Raw genomic sequence first — 24,309 nt, forward strand, 5'->3', positions numbered from 1 at the left:
AATCTGCAATAGGCAAGCAGCTTGGTGTGAAGAAATCAACTGTGGGAGCAATAATTAGAAAATGGAAGACATACAAGACCACTGATAATCTCCCTCGATCTGGGGCTCCACGCAAGATCTCACCCCCGTGGGGTCAAAATTATCAAAAGAATGATAAACAAAAATCCCAGAACCACACGGGGGGACCTAGTGAATGACCTGCAGAGAGCTGGGACCAACATAACAAAGGCTACCATCAGTAACACTATGCTGCCAAGGACTCAGATCCTGCAGTGCCAGACGTGTCCCCCCTGCTTAAGCCAGTACATGTTCGGGCCTGTCTGAGGTTTGCTAGAGAGCATTTGGATGATCCAGAAGAGGATTGGGAGAATGTCATATGGTCAGATGAAACCAAAGTAGAACTGTTTGGTAGAAACACAACTCGCCGTGTTTGGAAGAGAGAGAATGCTGAGTTTCAACCAAAGAACACCATACCTACTGTGAAGCATGTGGGTGGCAACATCATGCTTTGGGGCTGTTTCTCTGCAAAGGACGACTGATCCGTGTACATAAAAGAATGAATGGGGCCATGAATCGTGAGATTTTGAGTGCAAACCTTCTCCCATCAGCAAGGGCATTGAAGATGAAATGTGGCTGGGTCTTTCAGCATGACAATGATCCCAAACACACCACCCAGGCAACGAAGGAGTGGCTTCCTAAGAAGCATTTCAAGGCAACCTTTGGAGGGAGTTGAAAGTCCGTGTTTTGCCCAGCGACAGCCCGAAAACATCACTGCTCTAGAGGAGATCTGCATGGAGGAATGGGCAACATACTGGCAACAGTGTGTGACAACCTTGTGAAGACTTGCAGAAAACGTTTGACCTCTGTCATTGCCAACAAAGGATATATAACAAAGTATTGAAATTAACTTTTGATATTGACCAAATACTTACTTATTTTCCACCATAATTTGCAAATACATTCTTTCCAAATCGGACAATGTGATTGTCTGTATTGGTTTCCACATTTTGTCTCTCGTAGTTGAGGTATACATAGGATGACAATTACAGGCCTCTCTTATCTTTTTAAGTGGGAGAACTTGCACAATTGGTGGCTGACTAAATACTTGTTTGCCCCACTGTGTGTGTGTGTATATGTAGCGGAGGCTACATACAGTTAATACAATGTGCCCAGCAAGTGCACCTGGTGAAGCAGTAAATAAATAATTTATGCCAGCCTGCCCTAGACTAACTATTTACAGGGACATAAAATGTGTAACTCAACAGCGCAAAGACAGGATTTCCCCCATCCACCATCCTATTGTATTCTGACAGCAGGGAGACTTCCCCGCCATCAGAATACACTGATGAGCTCTGAAGGCTATAGCCCCTACTGAACTAGCCGTATTTCGATCCATGTATGGCTGGCTTAAGGCTTTAAATTGTATGCAATGTCTAACCTCTCCCTTAGCTATGGAGCACAGAGATGTGACCATTATAGAGTTTACAGGGAGTGCAAGGCTTTTGTACACTAGGAGGTTTTTTTTTTGCAATCACTATTTTATATGATCATTGTTGCATTTTTATCCACACTATGGATTTCATTTTTAGAAGCTCCTAGCTTTTTACAAAAAGTTTAGGGAGTACTCTTTGATGCCAAAACTTTCAAATGACCATTTTGATCTGCCATGATCTTCTTTTACCAGCTTTTGTTTCAGAAGTAATTTCTCATAATTGGCACAAAAATCCTTGTTAGTATTACATTGCGTTGTCAGAAAAATAAACCTCCCTGGACATATACCCTTCAACATTTAGAATAATAGTAATCCATACACTAATGGTATAACCATTAGTGTATGGATTGTTCTCATTATAACCAATACCTGGCTATCCCATCCTAGTGCATAACTTGTTACTTGTAACTTATCCTTAAAGGGGTTGTAAACCCTTGTGTTCTGGCAGTCACCGGCCCCCCATTTTAATTACCTGAGCCGTGGAATTCACTCAGCGGTGACGCGCTCTGCCTCTCTACACGTGGTCCCGGCACTTGATTGGATAGATTGATAGCAGCTCAGCCATTGGCTCCCTCTGCTGTCAATCATGTCCAATGACCCAGGTGGCAAGGCCTAGTCATACATTCAGCGGGTATGGATGCCGAATGAAGGACTCTAGAGCGCGCCCGCTTCCCCCAGGGGGTTATCTGATGTGGGGAGGAGCCGCGAGATCCGCCGGGGGACCCCAGAAGTCGCAGATCGGGGCCACATTGTGCAAAACGAGCTGCACAGTGGAGGCAAGTATGACATGTTTTAAAAAAACAAACCTTTACAACCACTTTAAGTTTAAAGTACCGTTACGCCATTTATGTGCCTATCTTTGATGTAGTCTAGCATGTTGGACCTACCTTTTCAATCTGATTTGCAAGTTTTGTTTTCGTTTTCATCTTTTGAACCCAACTATGTAGGTAATTTGGAGGCCTGTCCATGCCTACAGTTTGAACCCATTAGGGGTAGACTGGTACAGGTTATCAAGTATTTTATACTTGCGCAAAACCTTTTTAAATCCATGCAACCATGTTGGATACATATGAATAAAAATATAAATAATAGTGCGCTATGTTACAATGTGTTTGTGAAAAAATATGAATCAAAAAATGTGTGAGGCTGCCAGCACAACATGGAAAAACTGTAAAACAAATAAAAAGAAAAGGTGCGGCGCCAATAAAAACACAAATGCCCTGTAGGGCAATAATAAATGTAAACTCGGCAAAATCAATATGATTGAAGCAGTGAATACATAAGAAGCGATCAAAAGGGGCTCTACTACATTGGGGTCAATGGGGTGAGTCCCAAGATCACTAAACCGTGAATAATAAGTGTATCAACTCAAACACCATTCCAGATCACCAGGAAAGGTGAAATTCACAATAGAAAAAGCTGTGCACATGAATAAAAACAAATGACCGTGATATTCATAAATTGTCAATACTGTATGAGAAGAACAATGTTTGTTGTGAACCATAAAGTCTCATTTCCTGCATATAAATGGCTTGTATGCATAAAGTTTATACAGTCCAAAGGAACATCAATCTTATTGGTAAACGGTGTCTTATCTCCAGAAAGAATCAGCAGTAGAAATAGATAAATTGTGCCCTTACCGGATGGAGTAGACCCACATCTCACCATACGGTGGGGGGTCTTCAAGGCTTGCGTAGGCCGATTGCCTTACAGGGGTAACTCTCCAGACACTCCTAAAGCGCTTTTCCGGTAGGACCTTTACACTCTGATTGGACCAGGAATCTGGAACTGGTGACAATGATGATGATGTTCCTGGAGGTAGTTGGAGTTCTCAGGGGATCCAGTGTACCAGTATAAAATTAAAAAGAAAAGAGAAAACACCTCCTCATCGCATAAAAAATTTATTTAAAATTTCAAAAATAAGGACAAGCTCCCAAGAGTCTCAAAAAAGGGAATCTCAATAAACCATTATCACACCAAAAAAAGAGAACAGCACTGCAAAAGCGATCTCAGCATCAAGGCACACACACTTCAGAGAAGGATAAAGTAACTGTGCGCAGTTTGGAGTGGATATGATCAGATGCCCGACCGGTTTCGTATCAAAATACTTCTACTGGGGTGCATATCTCTGACTAAAGTAAATGACAATTTTTATTGTTAATAACTTTCAATAAAAATGTATTGTTAAAAAAATAAAAAAAATAAACCTCCCATCATGCTGGCTATAATCTATTTTCGTTTAAGTTTTTATATAGTATTCTATAGTGTCAAATTATATTCTTCTACATGTAAGGAGAAGCACGGCTCTCACTGTATCTCTGTGCCTGCTGGTATGGAAGTGCTGTAGATCTTATCTCTTCCTACTCCATACCTTTAACAAAGCTCACAGACCCAGCCCCAGTTTTATGAATGCCCTGGAGAGAAGAGGGGGTGAAGATGCAAACTTAGCCTCACATTTTGTTCTGCGAATGGCCTGGATGAGAGGGGGGCATGGATGTTACCATGGCGGTGGGACAGCAGTACTTACATCCAAGCAGAGACAAAGTACAATACATTCAAAAGAACAGATTTGACAGCTGTAGAATAAAGCCAGCATGACTGGAGGTTTATTTTCTGCCAATGGAATCTATAACTGCTGTAATACTGATGTGCCTGGAGTTTCTGTTTAAGAGGTATTCACGTGATAACTGAGTTTCCCCATACTTTTGTTTCATGCAATTTGCAATCTGAGCTTTGGCAATTCCTTGAACAGAAGAGCATGTTTGATCTTTTGGTGACATAATTTCTACTTGCATGCATTTGTTCTTGGAACTGATTTACAGGTTATGTGTAGGTATAAATTGAACATAACAAATGGGTTATCCCTGCGGTTTTAGGTTTGTCTGCAAGAACAATGGAGTACTTTTTGAGAACCAACTTTTGCAGATCGGGGTAAAGTCGGAATTCCGTCAGAACCTAGGTATGTAACCAGAACGTCTGCTAGCATTTCTCTATTGTTAATAATTATGATGGATGGTTTCTGTAGGCCTGCAAGTCTCTCTGTAACCCATTTCCTCTCTACTTTACTACAGGACGTATGTACCTGTTTTATGGGAACAAAACATCGGTGCAGTTCCAGAGCTTTACTTCAGCAGTATCGTACCCAGGGGAGCTGCAGAACCATATCCTTTTTCACTTCATTTAAAGGCATACCGTTACCAATCCTGCAAAAATGTAGGATAATAGTGCTGCAATTTAGAGCAATCATTACTTTTTTCTTTCGAAAACAAAAGCAAACGTCCAGTTAAAAATGTAACTTGTATCCAGCTAGTTTTTGTTTTGGTGGAATAGAAAAAAGTTTCGCCTGTTAGTCCTTTATATTAAAGAATAAATTCCCCTTTTAATATTTTTTTTTTTTTTGTGAAGCAGCCCTCAAATCTTCTGCGAGGGGAATGAGGTGGGAGTGAGGTGTCTAGGAACCGTTCTCCGAGCGATAGCCCTGGGGGAAGAGAACATGGAGGATGAGAAAATCACAGGATCACGAGTGCGGATAGCCCGCTGTTACAGATTACATTACAATTGCCTCCGCTCGCCATCATTCACAGACCCGCCCTTCTAACCCTGCGCCTGTAATGCCGCGCCGGTCCAATGTTTGGGATGCTTCTGTCTGTCACATGCACGGGGTCAGGAGGAGGCGGGGCTGTGTATGACAGCGAGCAAAACAAAGACAATTGTAATGTAAGCTGTTCCGGCATGCTATCCTGCTCTGTGATCCCGCCGCTTTCCTCTTCCTCCAGTCATGATACGACCGCCCTCTCTCTTCCTCTGCCCAGGCAAGGCTGCAGTGGTGGGCACAGGTAAGGCTGTAGTGGTGGGCACAGGTGAGGCTGTTAATTATTTTTGTAACTGAATTCTGCATAAAACATTTAAGTGTCATATCAAGAGATAATTTATGAGGGCGTGCTTGGGGGTGGAATAAGGGGTGGGGCAACTGGTGGCGAGTAACCCTTGAGGCCTGGCTAGTAGCTCAGGACTTGAAATTTTGAACCCTGCTGTAAAGCATCAATGGATCGCTTGTGACATGCAGGTCTCCTTTAGATCTGTCAGTATATCTGTGTGCCCATACATCCTGTGCAGGCAGGCAGATACATTGACAAGAAGAAATCAATGAACACAGCGGTGTGGTAGTTGATTGAGAACTATAAGTTGACAACCGCAAAGCATGTCGGGGCTTGTAGTTCATTCACTCAGGTGTGTGAATGAATGAATAATGTGGCTGCGTGGGCGGAGCCAAGCATGGTTGCACTGATTTTAAAAAGTGACAGCTAATATCGGAAACTTCTTCCCGTACAGCTGCCCCAAAGGGGGGGGGGGGGGGGTAGTGTCTGCAGCATTGGGAAAATGTTACATGTTCCCAAAGGTGGACTTATCCTTTAATCTTTCTGATTCCCTTGAGGATCATTGGGATGGGAGATCATTACTGCAATAAAAAAATTTTTTACAATTATTTTGTAATTCATTTTTGTAACTCTGAACCTCCTATTACTGGGAAAAGAAGTGAGGGAAAACACTTTCCAGTGGCAATAAAAATCCAGACGGTGTCACGGTTTGATTAAAAAATTTTTTTAAAACCTGCTAGAGTTTTCTCTGGAGTCAGGAAGTGTTTTTCATATCCATATTCAAAGTATTTGTTTTTCTGTCCATCCAGTCCTTGGATTTATACAGTCCTGCTATACAACACAGCCATGACAGGACAGGCCACCTGCATTTTCTCTGTTGCCGTTAGTTTATCTAAACCCAGGGACAGACATGCAATATATTGCAGGTTACCACTCCTTCAATGCAGTAGTTGTATCAGCTTTTTTTTTTCACCTGGTATACCAGTACTTGTCGGCAACACACTTCTGTCCTAGTGTGACGAGGCTCATTCATGCTGTATTTATGGAGGAACAGCATTGTTACCCTTGGACAGGACTACAGAACATTCTCCCCCTCTTACCACTATGATATTAAGGGGGTGTTCTGTAGTCCACAGAAGAGAACTGGCCATGGCTGAAAACTTTGCTTTGGATTTCAGTGTAACGTATGAAATTAGGAGCTCACTTCTTTTCTTTCTTTTTTTTTTTTTTTTTACAGATTCAATACGTTTTTTTTTTTTTTTTCTGTACTGGCAGCATTTATGAAGAGACAAAAGAAGATCTTTTTTTATTGCTCATACTTTTAGTTTGTTGCACTTAAAACTCTTCCCACAGTCTGACTGAACAACAATAGGACAGGCACAGACTCGTGAGCTCAACTGTCACTGTACATACATCTATCAGCATACTGCTTGTTGGCACACAAGCACTGCAGCATAGCTAGTTGGCACCTTGTGCAGCTTCTGCCTCTTCCAGTCTGAGCTCTGCTACATGAAAAGCTGCACAAGGCTGATAACGGGTTAAATTATTTAAAACTGGAGTTTGACTTTAAAGTTGGCCCTTCCTGACAGAAACATGATGATGGTCATTGCTGATCATCCTCTAAAAATGCTATTTACCTGACGGTTATGCTGACCCTTTGGTTTTGGTACTTTCTGGGTCAGAGCAAGCATGAACAGCAGTCTATTGTATGGTTAGCTCTAAGTAGTCTTGTTGTTGGAAAAATACAATAGTTGTCATCGCTGACTGCTTTTTGTAAATGCTAGTCGACTGACTGTTAGGCTACCCTAGTTAGCGTTAATATTCTCTGAGCCACTTACCTAGACCCATGAAATAGATCAAGCGCTAAAACTACATATCTGCATAATTGTTTCAGGTTTATGGCTTAAAGTATTTACCAGAGGGTCAGCATAACAGCCAGGCACCTAGCAATTTCAAAATAAAGTTGGCAATCGTTGTATTCCTTTTCGGTCTATATCTTTTGAGTTGAGCTTTAAATAGATATTAAAGGCTGCTCTTTTTTTTTTTTTTTTGTTTAACCACTTAACCCCCGGACCATATTGCTGCCCAAAGACCAGAGCACTTTTTGAGATTCGGGATTGCGTCGCTTTAACTGACAATTGCGCGGTCGTGCGACGTGGCTCCCAAACAAAATTGGCGTCCTTTTTTTTCCCACAAATAGAGCTTTCTTTTGGTGGTATTTGATCACCTCTGCGGTTTTTATTTTTTGCGCTATAAACAAAAATAGAGCGACAATTTTGAAAAAAAATAATATTTTTTACTTTTTGCTATAATAAATATCCCCCAAAAATATATCAAAAAACTTTTTTTTCCCTCAGTTTAGGCCGATACGTATTCTTCTACATATTTTTCGTAAAATCGCAATAAACGTTTGATTGGTTTGCGCAAAAGTTATAGCGTTTACAAAATAGGGGGTATTTTTATGACATTTTTATTAATATATTTTTTTTACTAGTAATGGCGGCGATCAGCGTTTTTTTTTTTTTTTTTCGGTACTGCGACATTATGGAGGACACTTTTGACAAATTTTTGGGACCATTGGAATTTTTATAGCGATCAGTGCTATAAAAATGCATTGGATTACTATAAAAAATGCCACTGGCAGTGAAGGGGGCGGGGAAGGGGTTAAGTAGTTCCCTGGGTGTGTTCTTACTGTGGGGGGGGGGTGGCCTCACTAGGGGAAATCACTGTACGTTGTATGAACAGAGGATCAGCTTTTCCCGGTCCCCGCTCTGTAACGAGCAATCGCTGGTGCCCGCCGTGCACGGGACTCGGGCGAGCGGGGGGCGCGCGCGCCCCTAGTATCTTGCGAGAGAGCCGACGTAGAGCTACGGGCTCTCGCGCAGGGGAGCCAACCTGCCGCCGTAGAATGACGGCGGCAGGTTGGCAAGTAGTTAAAAAAAAAATCATGTTATACTCACCTGCTCTGTTCAGTGAGTTTGCACAGAGCAGCCCCGATCCTCTTCACGGTATCTTGCCGGCACTCTTAGCCCTCTCCTGCCGAGTGCCCCCAGCCCATTGAATGCATTAAGGTGAAAAAACAAGAACCTTTACAACCCCTTTTAAATACATTTAAAACACTGAGGCTGGGTACACACTGATGCGAATTGGATCTGTTTTTTCCTTCGCATCCGTTTCACATGACAGGAGAGTGTGACCGTCTCTCAATGGAGCCAGTTCACACACCTCTGGGGCTGCCGTGGTTCAGCTTTGGAAAGGGTCTTGTGCATCTGGCTCCAAATCAGGTAAGAAGTCAGGCAGAAATTCAGACCTGATTCACACCTGAATCGGGGTACAGGGATGCACTGGACCCCCTGCTGTGGGCTACAGGATGTCTGAACCCAGCCTGAAAGAAGCACAGCTAATATTTTTTTAAATTGGTTTTCATATGATGCAGTCATCCTTAACTTGCCATCTCACAGCTCAACATTCAGACCAAACCAGTGGATCCCATGGTGGAGGGTGGAGCACAGGTCCAGCAGGTGTTAAACATTGAGTGCTTGGCAGACTTTGATGAGGCTCCACTAACTAATATTAAATTCAGGTATTGGGAACGTGCTGTCTGTGTGAGTAACATTTATGGGATTACGTTTGTGTTTAACCTCACCATCTACCCATTTTAGGTACGGAGGAACGTTACAGAACATCACATTAAAATTGCCGATAACAATCAACAAGTTCTTCCAAGCAACCGAGATGCCGTCCCAGGACTTCTTCCAGCGGTGGAAACAGCTCAGCCTGTAATTTCTTTACCTTGTATTTAAAGAGCATTTGTAATACTGGAGGAAGTAATTACATTTTTAGAGTGCTTTGGAAGGCAGATATTCCTTGCCATCTTTAATCTCAAATCTTTTGCTTACCAACAAAAACTCTTTCCATTTTCCATATCTCCACTGTAAATTAGTTGGACAGAACTAGTTTGGTGTCTCCTAAACTGATGATCTTAGGGGTGCAATGACAAGTGAGGCTGTTAAATCTGACAACATGGATGCTCACAAGAATACGTTTAAGTGCATCTAAAGACAAAAACTTTTTTTTTTCCAAATAAAACCTTTAACAGTGTTTTTAGGCATATACGGTCTGTGCTATTGCATTTAGCTGTCATTTTGCTTGTTTTTCTAGGCCACAGCAAGAAGCACAAAAGATTTTTAAAGCTAACCATGGCATGGATTCTGAAGTGACGAAAGCAAAGGTAAGTCTTGTACATGGGCTAATGCTTCATATTCCCATCGCACACGTTCCTGGTATAAGTTCTCAAAACAAGGGGGCTGCAGCAACAACCAGCTGGATACTGGTTCAAGTCACAAAGTAGACAAAACACGAAAAAAGGCACTGTATGTGGTGAAATGGCTGGATCTCAGGGACACTAGAATAACTTTGATTTCCTAAACTGTGTGATGATTACTCGAGTGTGAATAGCCTGTGTACAAAGTAGATATTTGCCAGCACAAAGTGGCATCAAAACGGGTAGTTTATTGCATGATCACAACACAAGGAAGGTGCAACGTCCATGCAATAATCTACCCGTTTGGATGCCACTTTGTTGCCGATCCTTGGTGTGCTGGCAAATATCTACTTTGTACACAGGCTATTCACACTCATGTAATCATTTATATGGAGACCTCTCAGTAGAAAAGATAACATAAAATTAAAGTACCATCATCCTAACGTAATTTTGAATAGAGATAGGGTTCATTGGGACCCCAGAGGCCCAAGGAATCCAAAGGGGTAAATAGGGGCAGGTGGACTATATCGGTACTAGGTAAGTCAGTTAAACAGAAAATTATAGTAAAGGTACAAAAGTTCAATTTATTAAAAGTAACATAAGGGAGATAAGGAATACACAATTTTTTAAAATTACGTCAGTAGAAATGTAAAACAGATAGATTATACGACCAGCCAACACATCATATAGATGCTATACCATCTCTATTATGTGTTGGCTGGTCGTATAATCTATCTGTTTTACATTTCTACGGATGTAATTTAAAAAAATTGTGTATTCCGTATATCCCTTATGTTACTTTTAATAAATTGAACTTTTTTACCTTTACTATAATTTTCTGTTTAACTGACTTACCTAGTACCGATATAGTCCACCTGCCCCTCTTTACCCCTTTTGGCTTCTTTGGGCCTCTGGGGTCCCAATGAACACTCAGGTAATCGTCACACAGTTTAGGAAATCAAAGTTATTCTATTGTCCCTGAGATCCAACTATTTCACCACATACAGTGCCTTGCAAAAAGTATTTCACCCCCTTGGCATTTTTTGTGTTTTGTTGCCTCACAACCTGGAATTAACATGGATTGTTTGAGGATTTGCATAATTTATTTACAGAATATGCCCACAACTTTGAAGATTTTTTTTGTGAAGCAAACAACAAATGCGACAAAATAACAGAAAAAGTCCATGTGCATAACTATTCAACTCCCTAAAGTCAATACTTTGTAGAGCCACCTTTTGCGGCTATCACAGCTCCAAGTCGCTTTGGATAAGTCTCTATGAGCTTGCCACATCTTACCACTGCGATATTTACCCATTCCTCCTTGCAAAACTGCTCCAGCTCCTTCAAGTTGGATAGTTTGCGCTTGTGAACAGCAATCTTTAAGTCCAACCACAGATTTTCTGTTGGATTGAGGTCTGGGCTTTGACTAGGCCATTCCAACACATTTACATGTTTCTCCTTGAGCCACTCAAGTGTTGATTTAGCAGTGTGTTTGGGGTTATTGTCCTGCTGGAAGGTGAACCTCCATCCTAACCTTTAAATCACACACAGACTATACAGGTTTTGCTCAAGAATATCCCTGTATTTAGCACAATCCATCTTTCCCTCAATTCTGACCAGTTTCTCAGTCCTGACTGCTGAAAAACATGGATGGTGTTCTTTGGGCGATGTGATGTGTTGGGTTTGCGCCAGACATAGCGTTTTCTATGATGACCAAAAAGTAAAATTTTAGTCTTGTCAGACCAGGGCACCTCCATACATTTTGGGAGTCTCCCACATGCCTTTTCGCAAACTCAAAACGTGCCATTTTGATTTTTGCTGAAAGTAATGACTTTCTTCTGGCAACTCTGCCATAAAGCCCAACACTATGGAGCGTACGGCTTATTGGTGTCCTATGTACAGATACTCCAGTCTCTGCTGTGGAACTCTTCAGCTCCTTCAGGGTTACATTAGGTCTCTGTGCTGCCTCTCTGATTAATGCCCTCCTTGCCCGGTCCGCGAGTTTTGGTGTGCGGCTGTCTCTTTGCAGGTTTGCTGTTGTGCCATGTTCTTTCCAGTTGGTTATGATAGATTTGATGGTACTCCTAGGGATCATCAAAGATTTGGATATTTTTTTATAACCTAACCCTGACTTTTACTTCTCAACAACATTGTCCCTTACTTGTTTGGAGAGTTCCTTGTTCTTCATAGAAGTGTTTGGTCAGTGGTGCCTCTTGCTTAGGTGTTGCAGCCTCTGGGGCCTTTCAAAAAAGGTGTGTGTATGTAATGACAGATCACGTGACACTTAGATTGCACACAGATGGACATCATTTCACTAATTATGTGACTTCTAAAGGTAATTGCTTGCACCAGAGCTTTTTATGGACATCATAACAAAGGGGATAGGGAGCTGCGGTGGCTCAACGCGATTGGCACTGCGCTGACAAGCCATTCACCTCTGCAGCTAGGGGTTCGGATCCCGGTCTCGGCTTCATGTGAATTGAGTTTGGTGGTCTCAGCCCGCCTCCCGGTGGGTGTGCTATGCAAGGTAAGCCTGTGCTTAGTACGCCCACCCCCCTCCCACAAAAAAAACCACCACACCTACACACGCACTCTAAATTGGGTTAACACACACACTTTGACCACGCGGTCTCTAAAAGAGAGGCGAAGGACTAATGGGGCTGGTTGAGCGGGCTAATCCTCTCACTCCCTTATAGGGAGTCCCTCTGCCCCGTTGGGCTTCAAAGCGGAGCAGGTAGGGCGGGCTGTGTGGGAGGACCCCCTCACACACCCGCCATTGCCACCCGGGGCATGGAGAAAGGTGGCAGATTGCCTCTGGGGGAGGCCTGCCTACTCCCAACTCCTGCAGTCCGGCTCCTCTCTCGAGTACATGCACAAAATACACTTTAAAAAAAAAAAAAAATAACAAAGGGGATGAATGCATACGCACATGCCAAATATCATTTTTTTTATTTGTATATATTTTTTTACTTCACCAACTAGACTATTGTGTTCCGATTAGATTCAGATTAAAAAAACACTGAACTTAAGGCTGTAATGTAGCAAAATATGGTAAACAGCAAAGGGGGGTGAATACTTTTGCAAGGCACTGCATAGAACAGAACTGGTCATTCCATTGTGATTTATTCTCTCTCTATATATATATATATATACATACACACACACACACACACACACACACACACACACACACACACACACACAGTGCCTCGGCCCCCTTGAACTTTGCAACCTTTTGCCACATTTTAGGCTTCAAACATAAAGATATAAAACTGTAATTTTTTTAAAGAATCAACAACAAGTGGGACACAATCATGAAGTGGAACGAAATTTATTGGATATTTCAAACTTTTTTAACAAATAAAAAACTGAAAAATTGGGCGTGCAAAATTATTCAGCCCCCTTAAGTTAATACTTTGTAGCGCCACCTTTTGCTGCGATTACAGCTGTAAGTCGCTTGGGGTATGTCTCTATCAGTTTTGCACATCGAGAGACTGACATTTTTGCCCATTCCTCCTTGCAAAACCACTCAAGCTCAGTGAGGTTGGATGGAGAGCGTTTGTGAACAGCAGTTTTCAGTTCTTTCCACAGATTCTCGATTGGATTCAGGTCTGGACTTTGACTTGGCCATTCTGACACCTGGATATGTTTATTTGTGAACTATTCCATTGTAGATTTTGCTTTATGTTTTGGATCATTGCAGACTCCATCAGGTTTTCTTCCAGAATGGTTTTGTATTTGGCTCCATCCATCTTCCCATCAATTTTAACCATCTTCCCTGTCCCTGCTGAAGAAAAGCAGACCCAAACCATGATGCTGTCACCACCATGTTTTGACAGTGGGGATGGTGCCTCCAGGGTGATGAGCTGTGTTGCTTTTACGACAAACATAACGTTTTGCATTGTTGCCAAAAAGTTCGATTTTGGTTTCATCTGACCAGAGCACCTTCTTCCACATGTTTGGTGTGTCTCCTAGGTGGCTTGTGGTAAACTTTAAACGACACTTTTTATGGATATCTTTAGGAAATGGCTTTCTTCTTGCCACTCTTCCATAAAGGCCAGATTTACTTTCAATAAGTTTTTATTAAATATGTCATATAGGAATACAGTCATCATATATACTTTTCAAAAATAGATATGGCACCTAGGATCATCACATAGCTGAATGCTAATAAATCTTGTAACGTTTAATACAATTAAATAAAATAATTCTTTGAGGAAAAAACAGAAGAAGTAGTGACTGTCTGGTAGGCTAAATAAAGTAGTAAAATTAACTACCCTCATGACCTAAGAAGGTCATTCTAAGTAAACTGTGGCTCGGATTCGAGGGCAACGCGGAGACCAGACCCTCAGCACCCCGTATGGGATCCTGCTGTGCTAAGGGAAAGGTCCCCGACCCCCGTCCCTCGCCACCCCCCCCCCGCACCACTCTCACTAGTGCGGGCGAGTGGAGTGCAGCGGGATGCGAAAAACCCACTATGAATAAAGGCCAGATTTGTGCAGTATACGATTGTTGTCCTATGGACAGAGTCTCCCACCTCAGCTGTAGATCTCTGCAGTTCATCCAGTGATCATGGGCCTCTTGGCTGCATCTCTGATCAGTCTTCTCCTTGTATGAGCTAAAAGTTTAGAGGGACGGCCAGGTCTTCGTAGATTTGCAGTGGTCTGATACTCCTTCCATTTCAATATTATCGCTTGCACAGTGCTCCTTGGGATGTTTTTTTTTTTTTTTACTTGGAAAAACCGACTTGATTAAATTAAAGCACATATCACAAACCAGGTCGAACACATTTGACAATAACAATACAGTGTCATATGGTGAGATGCATGCTCACTTTTTGGTTACTTAAATACCACAGGTCCTACATTTACATGGTCACGAGGACAAAGGAGCAATTTATTATGGAACAGTCTCTAGGTAAGGCACACTCAGACACACGTTTCTCCATCCTCTAGCCATCTGTCCCAAACCTTGGAATACTTTTGTGTGGAGCCCCTGTGTGTGTATATCAGCTTCTTCAATGGTAAAGTATCATTAACAGCCTTTTTCCACATCTGTAGAGTGGGGGGCAAATCCTGCATCCATCTCTGGGCAATTACTTTACGAGCTAAAAATGTTTCAGATATGAAAATTGTGTGATATTTATCCACCTCTACGTCAGGCAACAGCCCCAAAATACACAACTTAGGGTCAAGTACCACTGGGGATCCCATATTGTCATGCAGAAAGCAGACAACCTGTGTCCAGTAGGTCTGAATATTTGGACAACTCCAAATGAGATGATAAAACGTGGCACTTGTGGACTGACAGACGACAGGTCGGATTGGGTGTGTGGTGGAATTTGGCCAGTCTCAGCGGTGTCAGGTAGGCTCTATGAACAATGTATAGTTGCGTGAGTCTGTCTGACAGTTTGGGTGATGTGGCCTTGGTCCCCTCCAGTATTTCATCCCAATCTGCACCTTCGATTGGGCCTACATCCTGCTCCCAAGCCGTCTTAGCCTTCTGAGTAACGGCTACTGTACCCCTATGTCTAATGGTGCAGTATAGGTGCGAAATAAGTTTAGAGGGATCGCTCCCCAAAACAACATCCAGCACCGGCGGGGGTTCTGTCTCTACCGCCAGAGACGGCAGCTGGGTTCGGAGTGCATGGCGGAGCTGCAAATATTTAAATACCAAGTGCTGTGGGAGCGAAAATTATTTTCTAAGTGCGTGATACTGCTTAATCCCTGAGCTTGATAGGACTTGGTGCAGGTATATTATTCTGTGTCTAGCCCACACCACTGAGTCAGGGACCCCTGCTAGCTCTGGCATATGGCTGTTAAGCCACAATGGGGTATGGGAATAACATTTCCCCACATTCTTTTTTTTAAGGGATATTTCCCAAATCTGTTGGTGATGCTTTAACATCCCCGAGTTGTGCCTTACGGCCTGCTTTTGCGTTTGTTTCCCACGGAGGATTGACTGAAGTGGTGTATGCGCCGGGTGCCCGGGTTTGTCGCAAACTAAAGCCCTATAGCGTTGAAGTTCTGAGGTATTGAAGTGATATAAGTGAGAGAGCTGCGAGGCCAAGTAATATTCATGGAGATCCGGGAGGGAAACACCTCCCATATCCGTCGGGTTCTTTAAAATGTGCCAAGCTAGTTTGTGTCTACCACTTCCCCAAACGAAGGAATTCAGAATAGCTTCCATTTGCTTAAAGATTTTTAAGGGAATGTATAGAGGGGCATGCCACACCATGTATAAAATTTTGGGCAAAATAATCATTTTTATAATATTTATGTGCCCCATCACCCCTAAGGGTAATCTAGCCCACGTTTGCGTCTTGAGTTTGATCATGTCAAACAACGGTTCCACATTCAGAGGTGTATAGTCTGTCAGTCTCCTGGTGACCTCAACTCCCAAGTACCTAATCCTGGACACTCTGGAGAGCGGCAGTGGAGGGGTGACCACAGGGGGGGGGAAGACATCTATGGGGAGAATTTGGGACTTATCCCAATTAATGCGCAGTCCCGAATAGCCCCCCATTCGTTCAATAAGTCGCAGCGCTGTTTGCAGTGATGGACCCTGATCTGCCAGGTATAAAACAGTATCATCCGCGTATAGGCCTATCTTATCAACTGTGTTACCCCGACGCAAACCCTGAATATCAGGGTGTGCTCTAATAGCAATAGCCAGTGGCTCAGCGCCAAGGCGTACAGCAAAGGGGAGAGGGGACATCCATGACGAGTGCCCCTCTGCAGAGGAAACCGCTCTGAAAGCCAACCATTAACAAAGATTCTTGCCTTGGGGGTCTGGTATAGGAGTTGCACCCATTTTATGAAATGCGGTCCAAAGACATAATTATGTAAACATTCCCATAGGTAGGGCCACTCAACTGAGTCAAAGGCCTTGGCCGTATCTAGGGCCACCACCACCCTGGTTCCTGAGTTATCATGACGTGCCTGAATATTCATGTACAATCATCTAATGTTCATGGCAGTGTTCTTCCCCGGCATGAACCCTGTCTGGTCCATGTGAATAAGTGACAGTATGGCAGTATTCAACCTAGTTGCCAATATTTTAGCTAGGATTTTAATATCCACCTGCAGTAATGAAATTGGCCGATAAGATTCCGGGTAGTGGGGGTCCTTACCAGGTTTGGGGAGTACTATGATTTGGGCTTCTTTCATAGATTCAGGGAGTATGTTTGTATCAAAGATAGACTGATAGAGGGCCTTTAGTTTAGGAACAAGTATATCGGAGTATGTATCAAAGAATTCCAGAGGGAGTCCGTCCATACCTGGTGCTTTAGATTTGGCTAATTGGGCAATCGCCTCAGCAATGTCATGTGCCGAAATAGGCGCATCTAATAGTTTAACCTGCTCTTGGTTAAGACGAGGGAACTGAATGGTGGCCAAATAGGACCGCAATTCCTCGTGCGAGTGGGTTCCCTGGGACCTATATAGGGTACTATAGAATTGCTGAAATTTGGCTGCAACTTGACTCGGGTCGGTAATACTACTTCCATTAGGACCAGTAAGCGAAACCACCTCCTTGGGATGTTTAAAGCTTGGGAAATCTTTTTGTATCCAAATCCGGGTTTAAACTTCTCCACAACAGTATCTCGGACCTGCCTGGTGTGTTCCTTGTTTTTCATGATGCACTCTGTGCTTTAAACGGACCTCTGAGACTATCACAGTGCAGGTGCATTTATACGGAGACTTGATTACACACAGGTGGATTCTATTTATCATCATTAGTCATTTAGGTCAACATTGGATCATTCAGAGATCCTCACTGAACTTCTGGAGAGAGTTTGCTGCACTGAAAGTAAAGGGGCTGAATAATTAAAAAGTTTGAAATATCCAATAATTTTCGTTCCACTTCATGATTGTGTCCCACTTGTTGTTGATTCTTCAAAAAAAATTACAGTTTTATACCTTTATGTTTGAAGCCTTAATGTGACAAAAGGTCGCAAAGTTCAAGGGGACCGAATACTTTCGCAAGGCACTGTGTGTGTGTGTGTGTGTGTGTGTGTGTGTGTGTGTGTGTGTGTGTATGTGTGTATATATATATATATATATATATATATATATATATATATATATATATATCTATCTTAAAGAATATGTAAACCCAACATTTCATATTCCTGATCTGTCCCGCTGTGCCATGTATTTGTATTATGTATAAATGTGAAATACCCAGTGTTCCTGCCATGTCCTTTGCTTTCCTATTAAAAACTGACCACACTAAGCAGCACAACACACAGTGGTCAGTTCTCTAGCTGTGCCCGCTCGTTTCCAATGATCAAACTTGTCCTTACACCCCCCTTCCCCCTCCAGGACTGCACATGCTTAGATCATTTCCTCCAACTACATTATATTCCTTTAGAAATCTACCTTTTTTTTCACAGGCCTATATTCTGCCTTTGATGTTATTGTGGCATAATCAACGCAAAGGCAAAAGTGATCTTTATTATTGACTGCAATACTGATTTCTGATCCTTAAATTGTTTTCATGTATTCCAGTTGTTGGGTTTTGGTACTGCGCTTCTAGAAAATGTGGATCCTAATCCAGACAATTTTGTGGGTGCTGGTATCATCCAGACTAAAACTATTCAGGTTGGCTGTCTCTTGCGTCTAGAACCCAACATCCAAGCTCAGGTAAGTGGAGAAAGGCATAAGACAACACAGAGGTTTATTTGTTGGTATAATAACATTCAAACGCTTTCCTAGCTACACAAACATGTAATGTGTGTTTCACACAAGCTTCAGCTTGTATAAGAGCTGCGTGAAGAGCAAGCTTTGGCAAGCATTTGCAGAGCTTTCAGCAAGCTTTAACTTTTTTAAAGTACCATCCAGCTCCAGTTTGGAAGACCCCTTTCACACTGAGCAGTTTTTCAAGCGCATTTGCATTAAAAAAAAGTGTCAAACGCTCATGAAAACTGCTTCCTATTAAAATCAATGGATGCTTTCGCACTGGGGCGGTGTGTTGGCGGGGAGGTGAAAAAAACTCCTCCAAGCAGCATCTTTGGAGCATTCTTAGGCCTCGTACACACGGTCGGTTTGGTCCGCTGAGAATGAACCGAAGTTCAGTTTCATCGGACCAAACCGGCCGTGTGTATAGGCTAGCTGTCTGGTTTCCTTTGGTCCAAAATTTCTAAACATGCTTCAAAACTGGACCGCTGGGCGATCGGACCAAACCGATGGTTAGTACAGAAAAGCATCGTTCCAAAACCCGCGCATGCTCAGAATCAAGTCAACGCATGCTTGGAAGCATTGAACTTCGTTTTATTCAGCACGTCGTGTGTTTTACATCACCGCGTTCTGACCCGATCGGATTTTAGACCGTCAGGCCACTTCAGAGGTGAACCGCTGAAAACTACCCGACAGACCAGTCTCATCGGTTTGGTCCGACCATGTGTACAAGGCCTTAGAGAGCTAAAAAAAAAAGCACCCCTCTCCATTGGAAGGAATGAAAAGCGCTCAGTGTTTTTGCTTCCAGTTTAGAAGCGCCTCAGTGTAAAAGGGTCTAAATGTTGAACACAGATCCTAATGGGAGTGCTGATTGTTTATGAAAAACTCTTTTTATTGAAAAATATAGAAGACCACAACAGTAATCAAAAGCTCTCAGCTTGAGCATAGAAAACAATGGATTACATTTACAGTGCACAAAAATTGTTCATAATAACATACATATACCTGATACGTATGCACAGTAACATACCGTGTTTCCCCAAAAATAAGCCCGGGTCTTGTATTAATTTTGTAAACAAAAGACACACAGTAGGGCTTATTTTCAGGGTAGGTCTTAACATGTAATGTTCTGTCTTCTCTCCCTGCCTAAAAGGAATCCCCAGTGTGAACGGAGTTAAAATGCTTTTAAAACCCTATAATCCACTCTATTGCAGTAGAATATAATGTACATGGTGTGTGTTTCTGTAATATAATTGTGCCAAATATTTTCGTTATAGCGCCGCTCTGCACTTCTGTGACCCACCGGAGCTCTCTTCCCCACAATTATATTACAGAAACACACACGTACATTATATACTACTGTTATAGAGTGGATTATAGAATTTAGCAAGCATTTTAAACTAGGGCTTATTTTCGGGGTAGGGCTTATATTGCAGCTCTCCTGGAAAATAGCGCTAGATCTTATTTTTGGGAAAATGAGTTATAAGCACAAAATTACAGATAACTGTTACTTGATACCTATAGAGCCCTTTCACACTAGGGCATTGTGAGAGTCGGCAGTAAAGCGCTGCTATTTTTAACCCCCGCTAAAAGAGTTAAAAGCGCTGGCGCTGCCCATTCATTTCAATGGGGAGGGGCGCTTTAGAAGCCGTGTTTACACCGCTCCTACAGCACCTCAAAGATGCGGCTTGCAAGACTTTTTTTTTCTATGTCCTGCCAGTGCACCGCTCCAGTGTGAAAGTCCCTAGGCTTTCACATTGGAGAGACGGGAGAGGCGCTATTTTTAGTGATATAGCACCTGTAAAGCGCCTTAGTGTGAAAGGGGTCTAGCGATTTTCTCAAGCATTGGTTACAGTAAGAGCAGATGAGCACCAAGCATCCCACTCATTATTATGCTTAGCTGGGCAACCTTTGTGTTCAGGTACTACCTTATGAAAAACGTATTTTTGATTTACCAACTGAAGCCGCTTAGGGAGTGCTGATTTGTTAGCAGGCTTTATCACTTCCTGAAGCTTGTTGAAAGCCTGTGAAACCTGCTAGCAGCTTGCCAAAGTGGCAATCAACACTCCCATTAGGATCTGTGTTGAAACATTTACAAACTGGAGTTGAAATGGTGCTTCGATAAAACTTGTTGAAAAGGAATGCTTTGTCAAACCTTGCTGTTTACACTGCGTATATACAAGCTGAAGACCGTGTGAAACAGGACTAATGTCTGATGGGAATAATGCTGTGTCCTCTATAAAATGCTAAGAAATACGTAGGGATGTCTACATGTTTATTAAATTATATGCAAGATTTGTTGAATATTGCTTGATTTTATTATGCTTTATCAGGCCAACATGGAGTTGGTGACAATTGTTCTAAAATGCTAAAAGGTAAAAATATGATTGGATGCTGTGGGTCACTGTGCCTTATGCAACATCACTTCTCTCCCAGCTGCCCTATTATGTTACCATCATATACAATTTTCCACACCTGTACATACATTGAGATCTTTTGCGTAATATTTCGTGCAGCATAGTTTTCTATGTCATCTACTATTGTAGGCAAAAGTAGACAAAAGGGTTGGTAGCATGTGTCTTTTTTTTTTTTTTACTGATGGGAAGTTTGTTAAAGGATCTGCCCAAAACGATACCACTTTAATGTTATTATGTTATGACATGATGGTATTATACGACATGATATAAATCCTCACTTGTTATAACCTCTTCTACATAAAATGTGTAGAATCTTTCAATCAAGAGGTAGAAAAAAAGAAAAATAAAAGATCACAGGAGAGAGGCTTTTGAGTTTAGTATTATATATCAGGGTTTTTAAGGTTCTTTTAGTAAAAAAAAAAGTGCCAAATCTACTTTTCCTGTCTTGTATGGTTATGAGAAACCCATCAAGGTATCCATGCAGAGTAATGGGTGGTCGCATTCAATGCTCATCAGAGAGTTCCAGATGATACACCCTGCAGTGTTTGAATTCCGGGAAGGGATTTATATGAGCTAATGTTTGCCCCAAATATAGAACATTGGGGGTTATTTACGAAAGGCGAATCCACTTTGCACTACAAGTGCAAACTACACTCGAAATTGCACTAAAAGTGCACTTGCTGTAATTCTGAGGGGAGGCTCTGCTGATTTTATCATCCAATCATGTGCAAGCTAAAATGCTGTTTTTTTTATTTTCCTTGCATGTCCCCCTCGGATCTACAGCAACTGCACTTTGCACTTGTAGGGCCAGATTCACGTAGGAGAGCATATCTTTAGTTGGGCGTAGCGTATCCTAGTTACGCTACCCTGCCGCAACTTAGACAGGCAAGTGCAGTATTCACAAAGTACTTGCTCCGTAAGTTGCGGCAGCGTAGCGTAAATCGGCCGGTGTAAGCCCGCCTAATTCAAATGTGGAAGAGGTGGGCGTGTTTTATTAAAATGAGGCGTGACCCCTTGCAAATGAAGCGTCGATCATACGGCGCATGCGCGCGCATGCTCAGTATTACTTCGAATTTACTCCATAAGATACGCCAGGCCCAATGCCTGTGACGTGAATGTAACCTACGCACAGCCCATTCACGTACGGCAGATACGCTTGCCGACATCCATACTTTGCATTGGCTGCGCCTCATATAGCAGGGGTAATTTTACGCCGGACGTAAGCCAAACGTAAACGGCGTAGTGGGTGCAAGTACGTTCATGAATCGGCGTATCTACCTAATTTACATATTCGACGCGTAAATCTACGGAAGCGCCCCTTGCGGCCAGCGTAAATATGCACCCAAGATACGACGGCGTAGGAGACTTACGCCGCTCGTATCTTGGCCAAATCTATGCGTAACTGATTCTAAGAATCAGGCGCATAGATACGACGGCTCACATTCGGACTTACGACGGCGTACGTGGAGATACGCCGTCGTAAGTCCACTGTGAATCTGGCCCGTAGTTTGCACTTGTAGTGCAAAGTGGATTTGCCTTTTCGTAAACGACTCCCATTGTTGAGGTCAGCAGAGGTGCCTGTTAGTAGAAGGAAAAACTTGTTAAAAACTTGGAAAAAGTGTTATTGGTCAAACATAATGGGATACACCAGGAAAAACAGAAAAAAAGGTGTGAAGATCATAGTGCAGTATAAAATAAATGTGTATTATGTTTAAAGATGGGTAAGATGCACATAAGATGACCAGGAGGACAGTAAGTCCAAGTACATGTAAGGGCCCAGGAGTGTTCACTTCACACAGGGACTGGATGTTCAAATGAAGTCTGGCCAGGTTAGCACATAGCCGCACTCGCCAGGTTAGCACATAGCCGCACTCCGGGTATACAAGAGAAGGAAGCCAGTTCAGAGAGGAAGGAATCCCGGACAGGACACTGTCCAACGATCCGCTCGCTGGGTTGATTATCAGTGATTGGCGCGCTGCTGGGGAGGCCATGGGTGCATTTTGGGGGGCTGCTGAAAGGGGGAGCGCACATTTATAATTGTGTTGTTGTGTTTGGCATTTACCGTGAAGCATTTTGATGTATTTGATTGTTATTTGACCAATAAATGTATAGCTTATGACCAAGAAGACTTCCAAGATCTTTTTTTTATTTATGGGTGTATTTGCAGACTTCAGTTTTCTTTCTTTGTTAGAGCAAATGTAATCTTCTGTGTACTCGTTTATAGTGGAACTTTTAGCTAGACCTTCTCAATATACTGAAGCAAACAGCTCTAACTTCGTCTTTTTTTTTAATTATTTCAGATGTATCGACTTACCCTAAGAACCAGCAAAGAAACTGTCTCCAAGCACCTATGTGAGCTTTTATCGAAGCAGTTCTAAGTCAACAAGAATATTATGGCAACAGACAGTAAAACTGGCAAACTTACACTACGTGGAGGGTTTACCATGCATCGAGCAAATGTGTGTGTCAGTGTGCATGTGACAGCAGAGGGCAGGGCTTTCCATGTCACCTCTTTGCAGATCGTCCTTGTTGTGTGCGCGTGTATGCATGTGTGTGCAGTCTACGTCTGGTAAAGCCCAAGAGACTCTGAGTGAAAAATTCAAGGTTAACTATTAATATTCTTCTTGTCCTAAGATGTGTGGTCGTCCTACTAGAATTTGTCGTTTTTTGCTGTGACTTTAAATTTTAACTTGTTTGAAAGGGATGCGTGAAGCCGGGGACCCTGACGTTCTAGAAAGGGGTGCCTCCCTTCATGCGGCCTCTGCCTGTACTGTGGATAAGGGATCAGGCATCGGTGCATGCTGGCCCAAATGCATATCACTCAACTGTCGAAAAGCTGCTTATTTGGAAGGATGTCTTGACAAACTGAAATTTTCCACGAAGGGAAAACCATATCAGTGGTCACTTGTATTCTTAACTTTAGTATTGTCTGCCCATGTGCTCCATCATCATCTCTTTTTTTGTTTTGTTTTGTTTTGTGTTCCGTCTCATCTCTATCTTTAGAAATGACACACATTTTAGCACTTATGTTATTACAGAGAGATAAACAAGTGGGAGTATGTAGTTGAACAGGGCTGCGCCAGTTTTGTGAAGCCAAACTGCCCATGGAACCATATTGGCAACGTTTTTTTTTATTTGTTTTTAAAGGATCAGTTTTACATCCACTTTTTAAATGGTATGTCACAGCTAAGCCTAAATATACAGTTGTAAATGAGTCTTTGATTTTATATATATAAACATCTACACGCACATTTTTTGAATGCCAGTGAGTCATAAATGTTTCCTCCTTGTCCATTCCTGAAGAAATTAATGTAGAACTGCATCTCACTGTACCCAGCAGCTAAAATCCTAGTCTGCTAGTCGTCCCCCCCCCAAAGCATTCCATATTTCAGTGAGCTTTCATTGACTTTGTACCATGTAAAATCATTCCATATACTTACCTTTTTGTTCTGCTCTAACACACCTTTTTTATTTTTGTATAGATAAACAAGAAAAACTGGCTAGAGTTGTGTATTTTGAGCCTGTTAAATGATTTCACAACTACCCATGCTCATCAATTAATTGGGCCCATCCCATGCTT

At 42.4% G+C, this 24,309-nt stretch overlaps 1 protein-coding gene across 3 annotated transcripts in view; it reads left to right on the forward strand.

Moving 5' to 3' along the window:
* LOC120916531 (AP-2 complex subunit alpha-1) overlaps window positions 1-23,978 on the forward strand; it is a 168,987-nt gene extending 145,009 nt beyond the window's left edge. For all 3 annotated transcript variants that reach the window (XM_040327557.1, XM_040327558.1, XM_040327560.1), the window contains 7 exons: window positions 4,369-4,451; window positions 4,564-4,653; window positions 8,830-8,953; window positions 9,033-9,149; window positions 9,532-9,601; window positions 18,145-18,279; window positions 23,030-23,978. In XM_040327557.1, the coding sequence (XP_040183491.1) occupies window positions 4,369-4,451; window positions 4,564-4,653; window positions 8,830-8,953; window positions 9,033-9,149; window positions 9,532-9,601; window positions 18,145-18,279; window positions 23,030-23,107 (697 nt within the window). In that variant the 3' untranslated portion in view covers window positions 23,108-23,978. The remainder of the gene's footprint in view (window positions 1-4,368; window positions 4,452-4,563; window positions 4,654-8,829; window positions 8,954-9,032; window positions 9,150-9,531; window positions 9,602-18,144; window positions 18,280-23,029) is intronic.
* The last annotated feature ends 331 nt before the right edge of the window (window positions 23,979-24,309 follow it).

This window comes from Rana temporaria, chromosome 10 (genome assembly GCF_905171775.1).
Source record: "Rana temporaria chromosome 10, aRanTem1.1, whole genome shotgun sequence".
In the NCBI taxonomy this organism is placed as follows: Eukaryota; Metazoa; Chordata; class Amphibia; order Anura; family Ranidae; genus Rana; species Rana temporaria.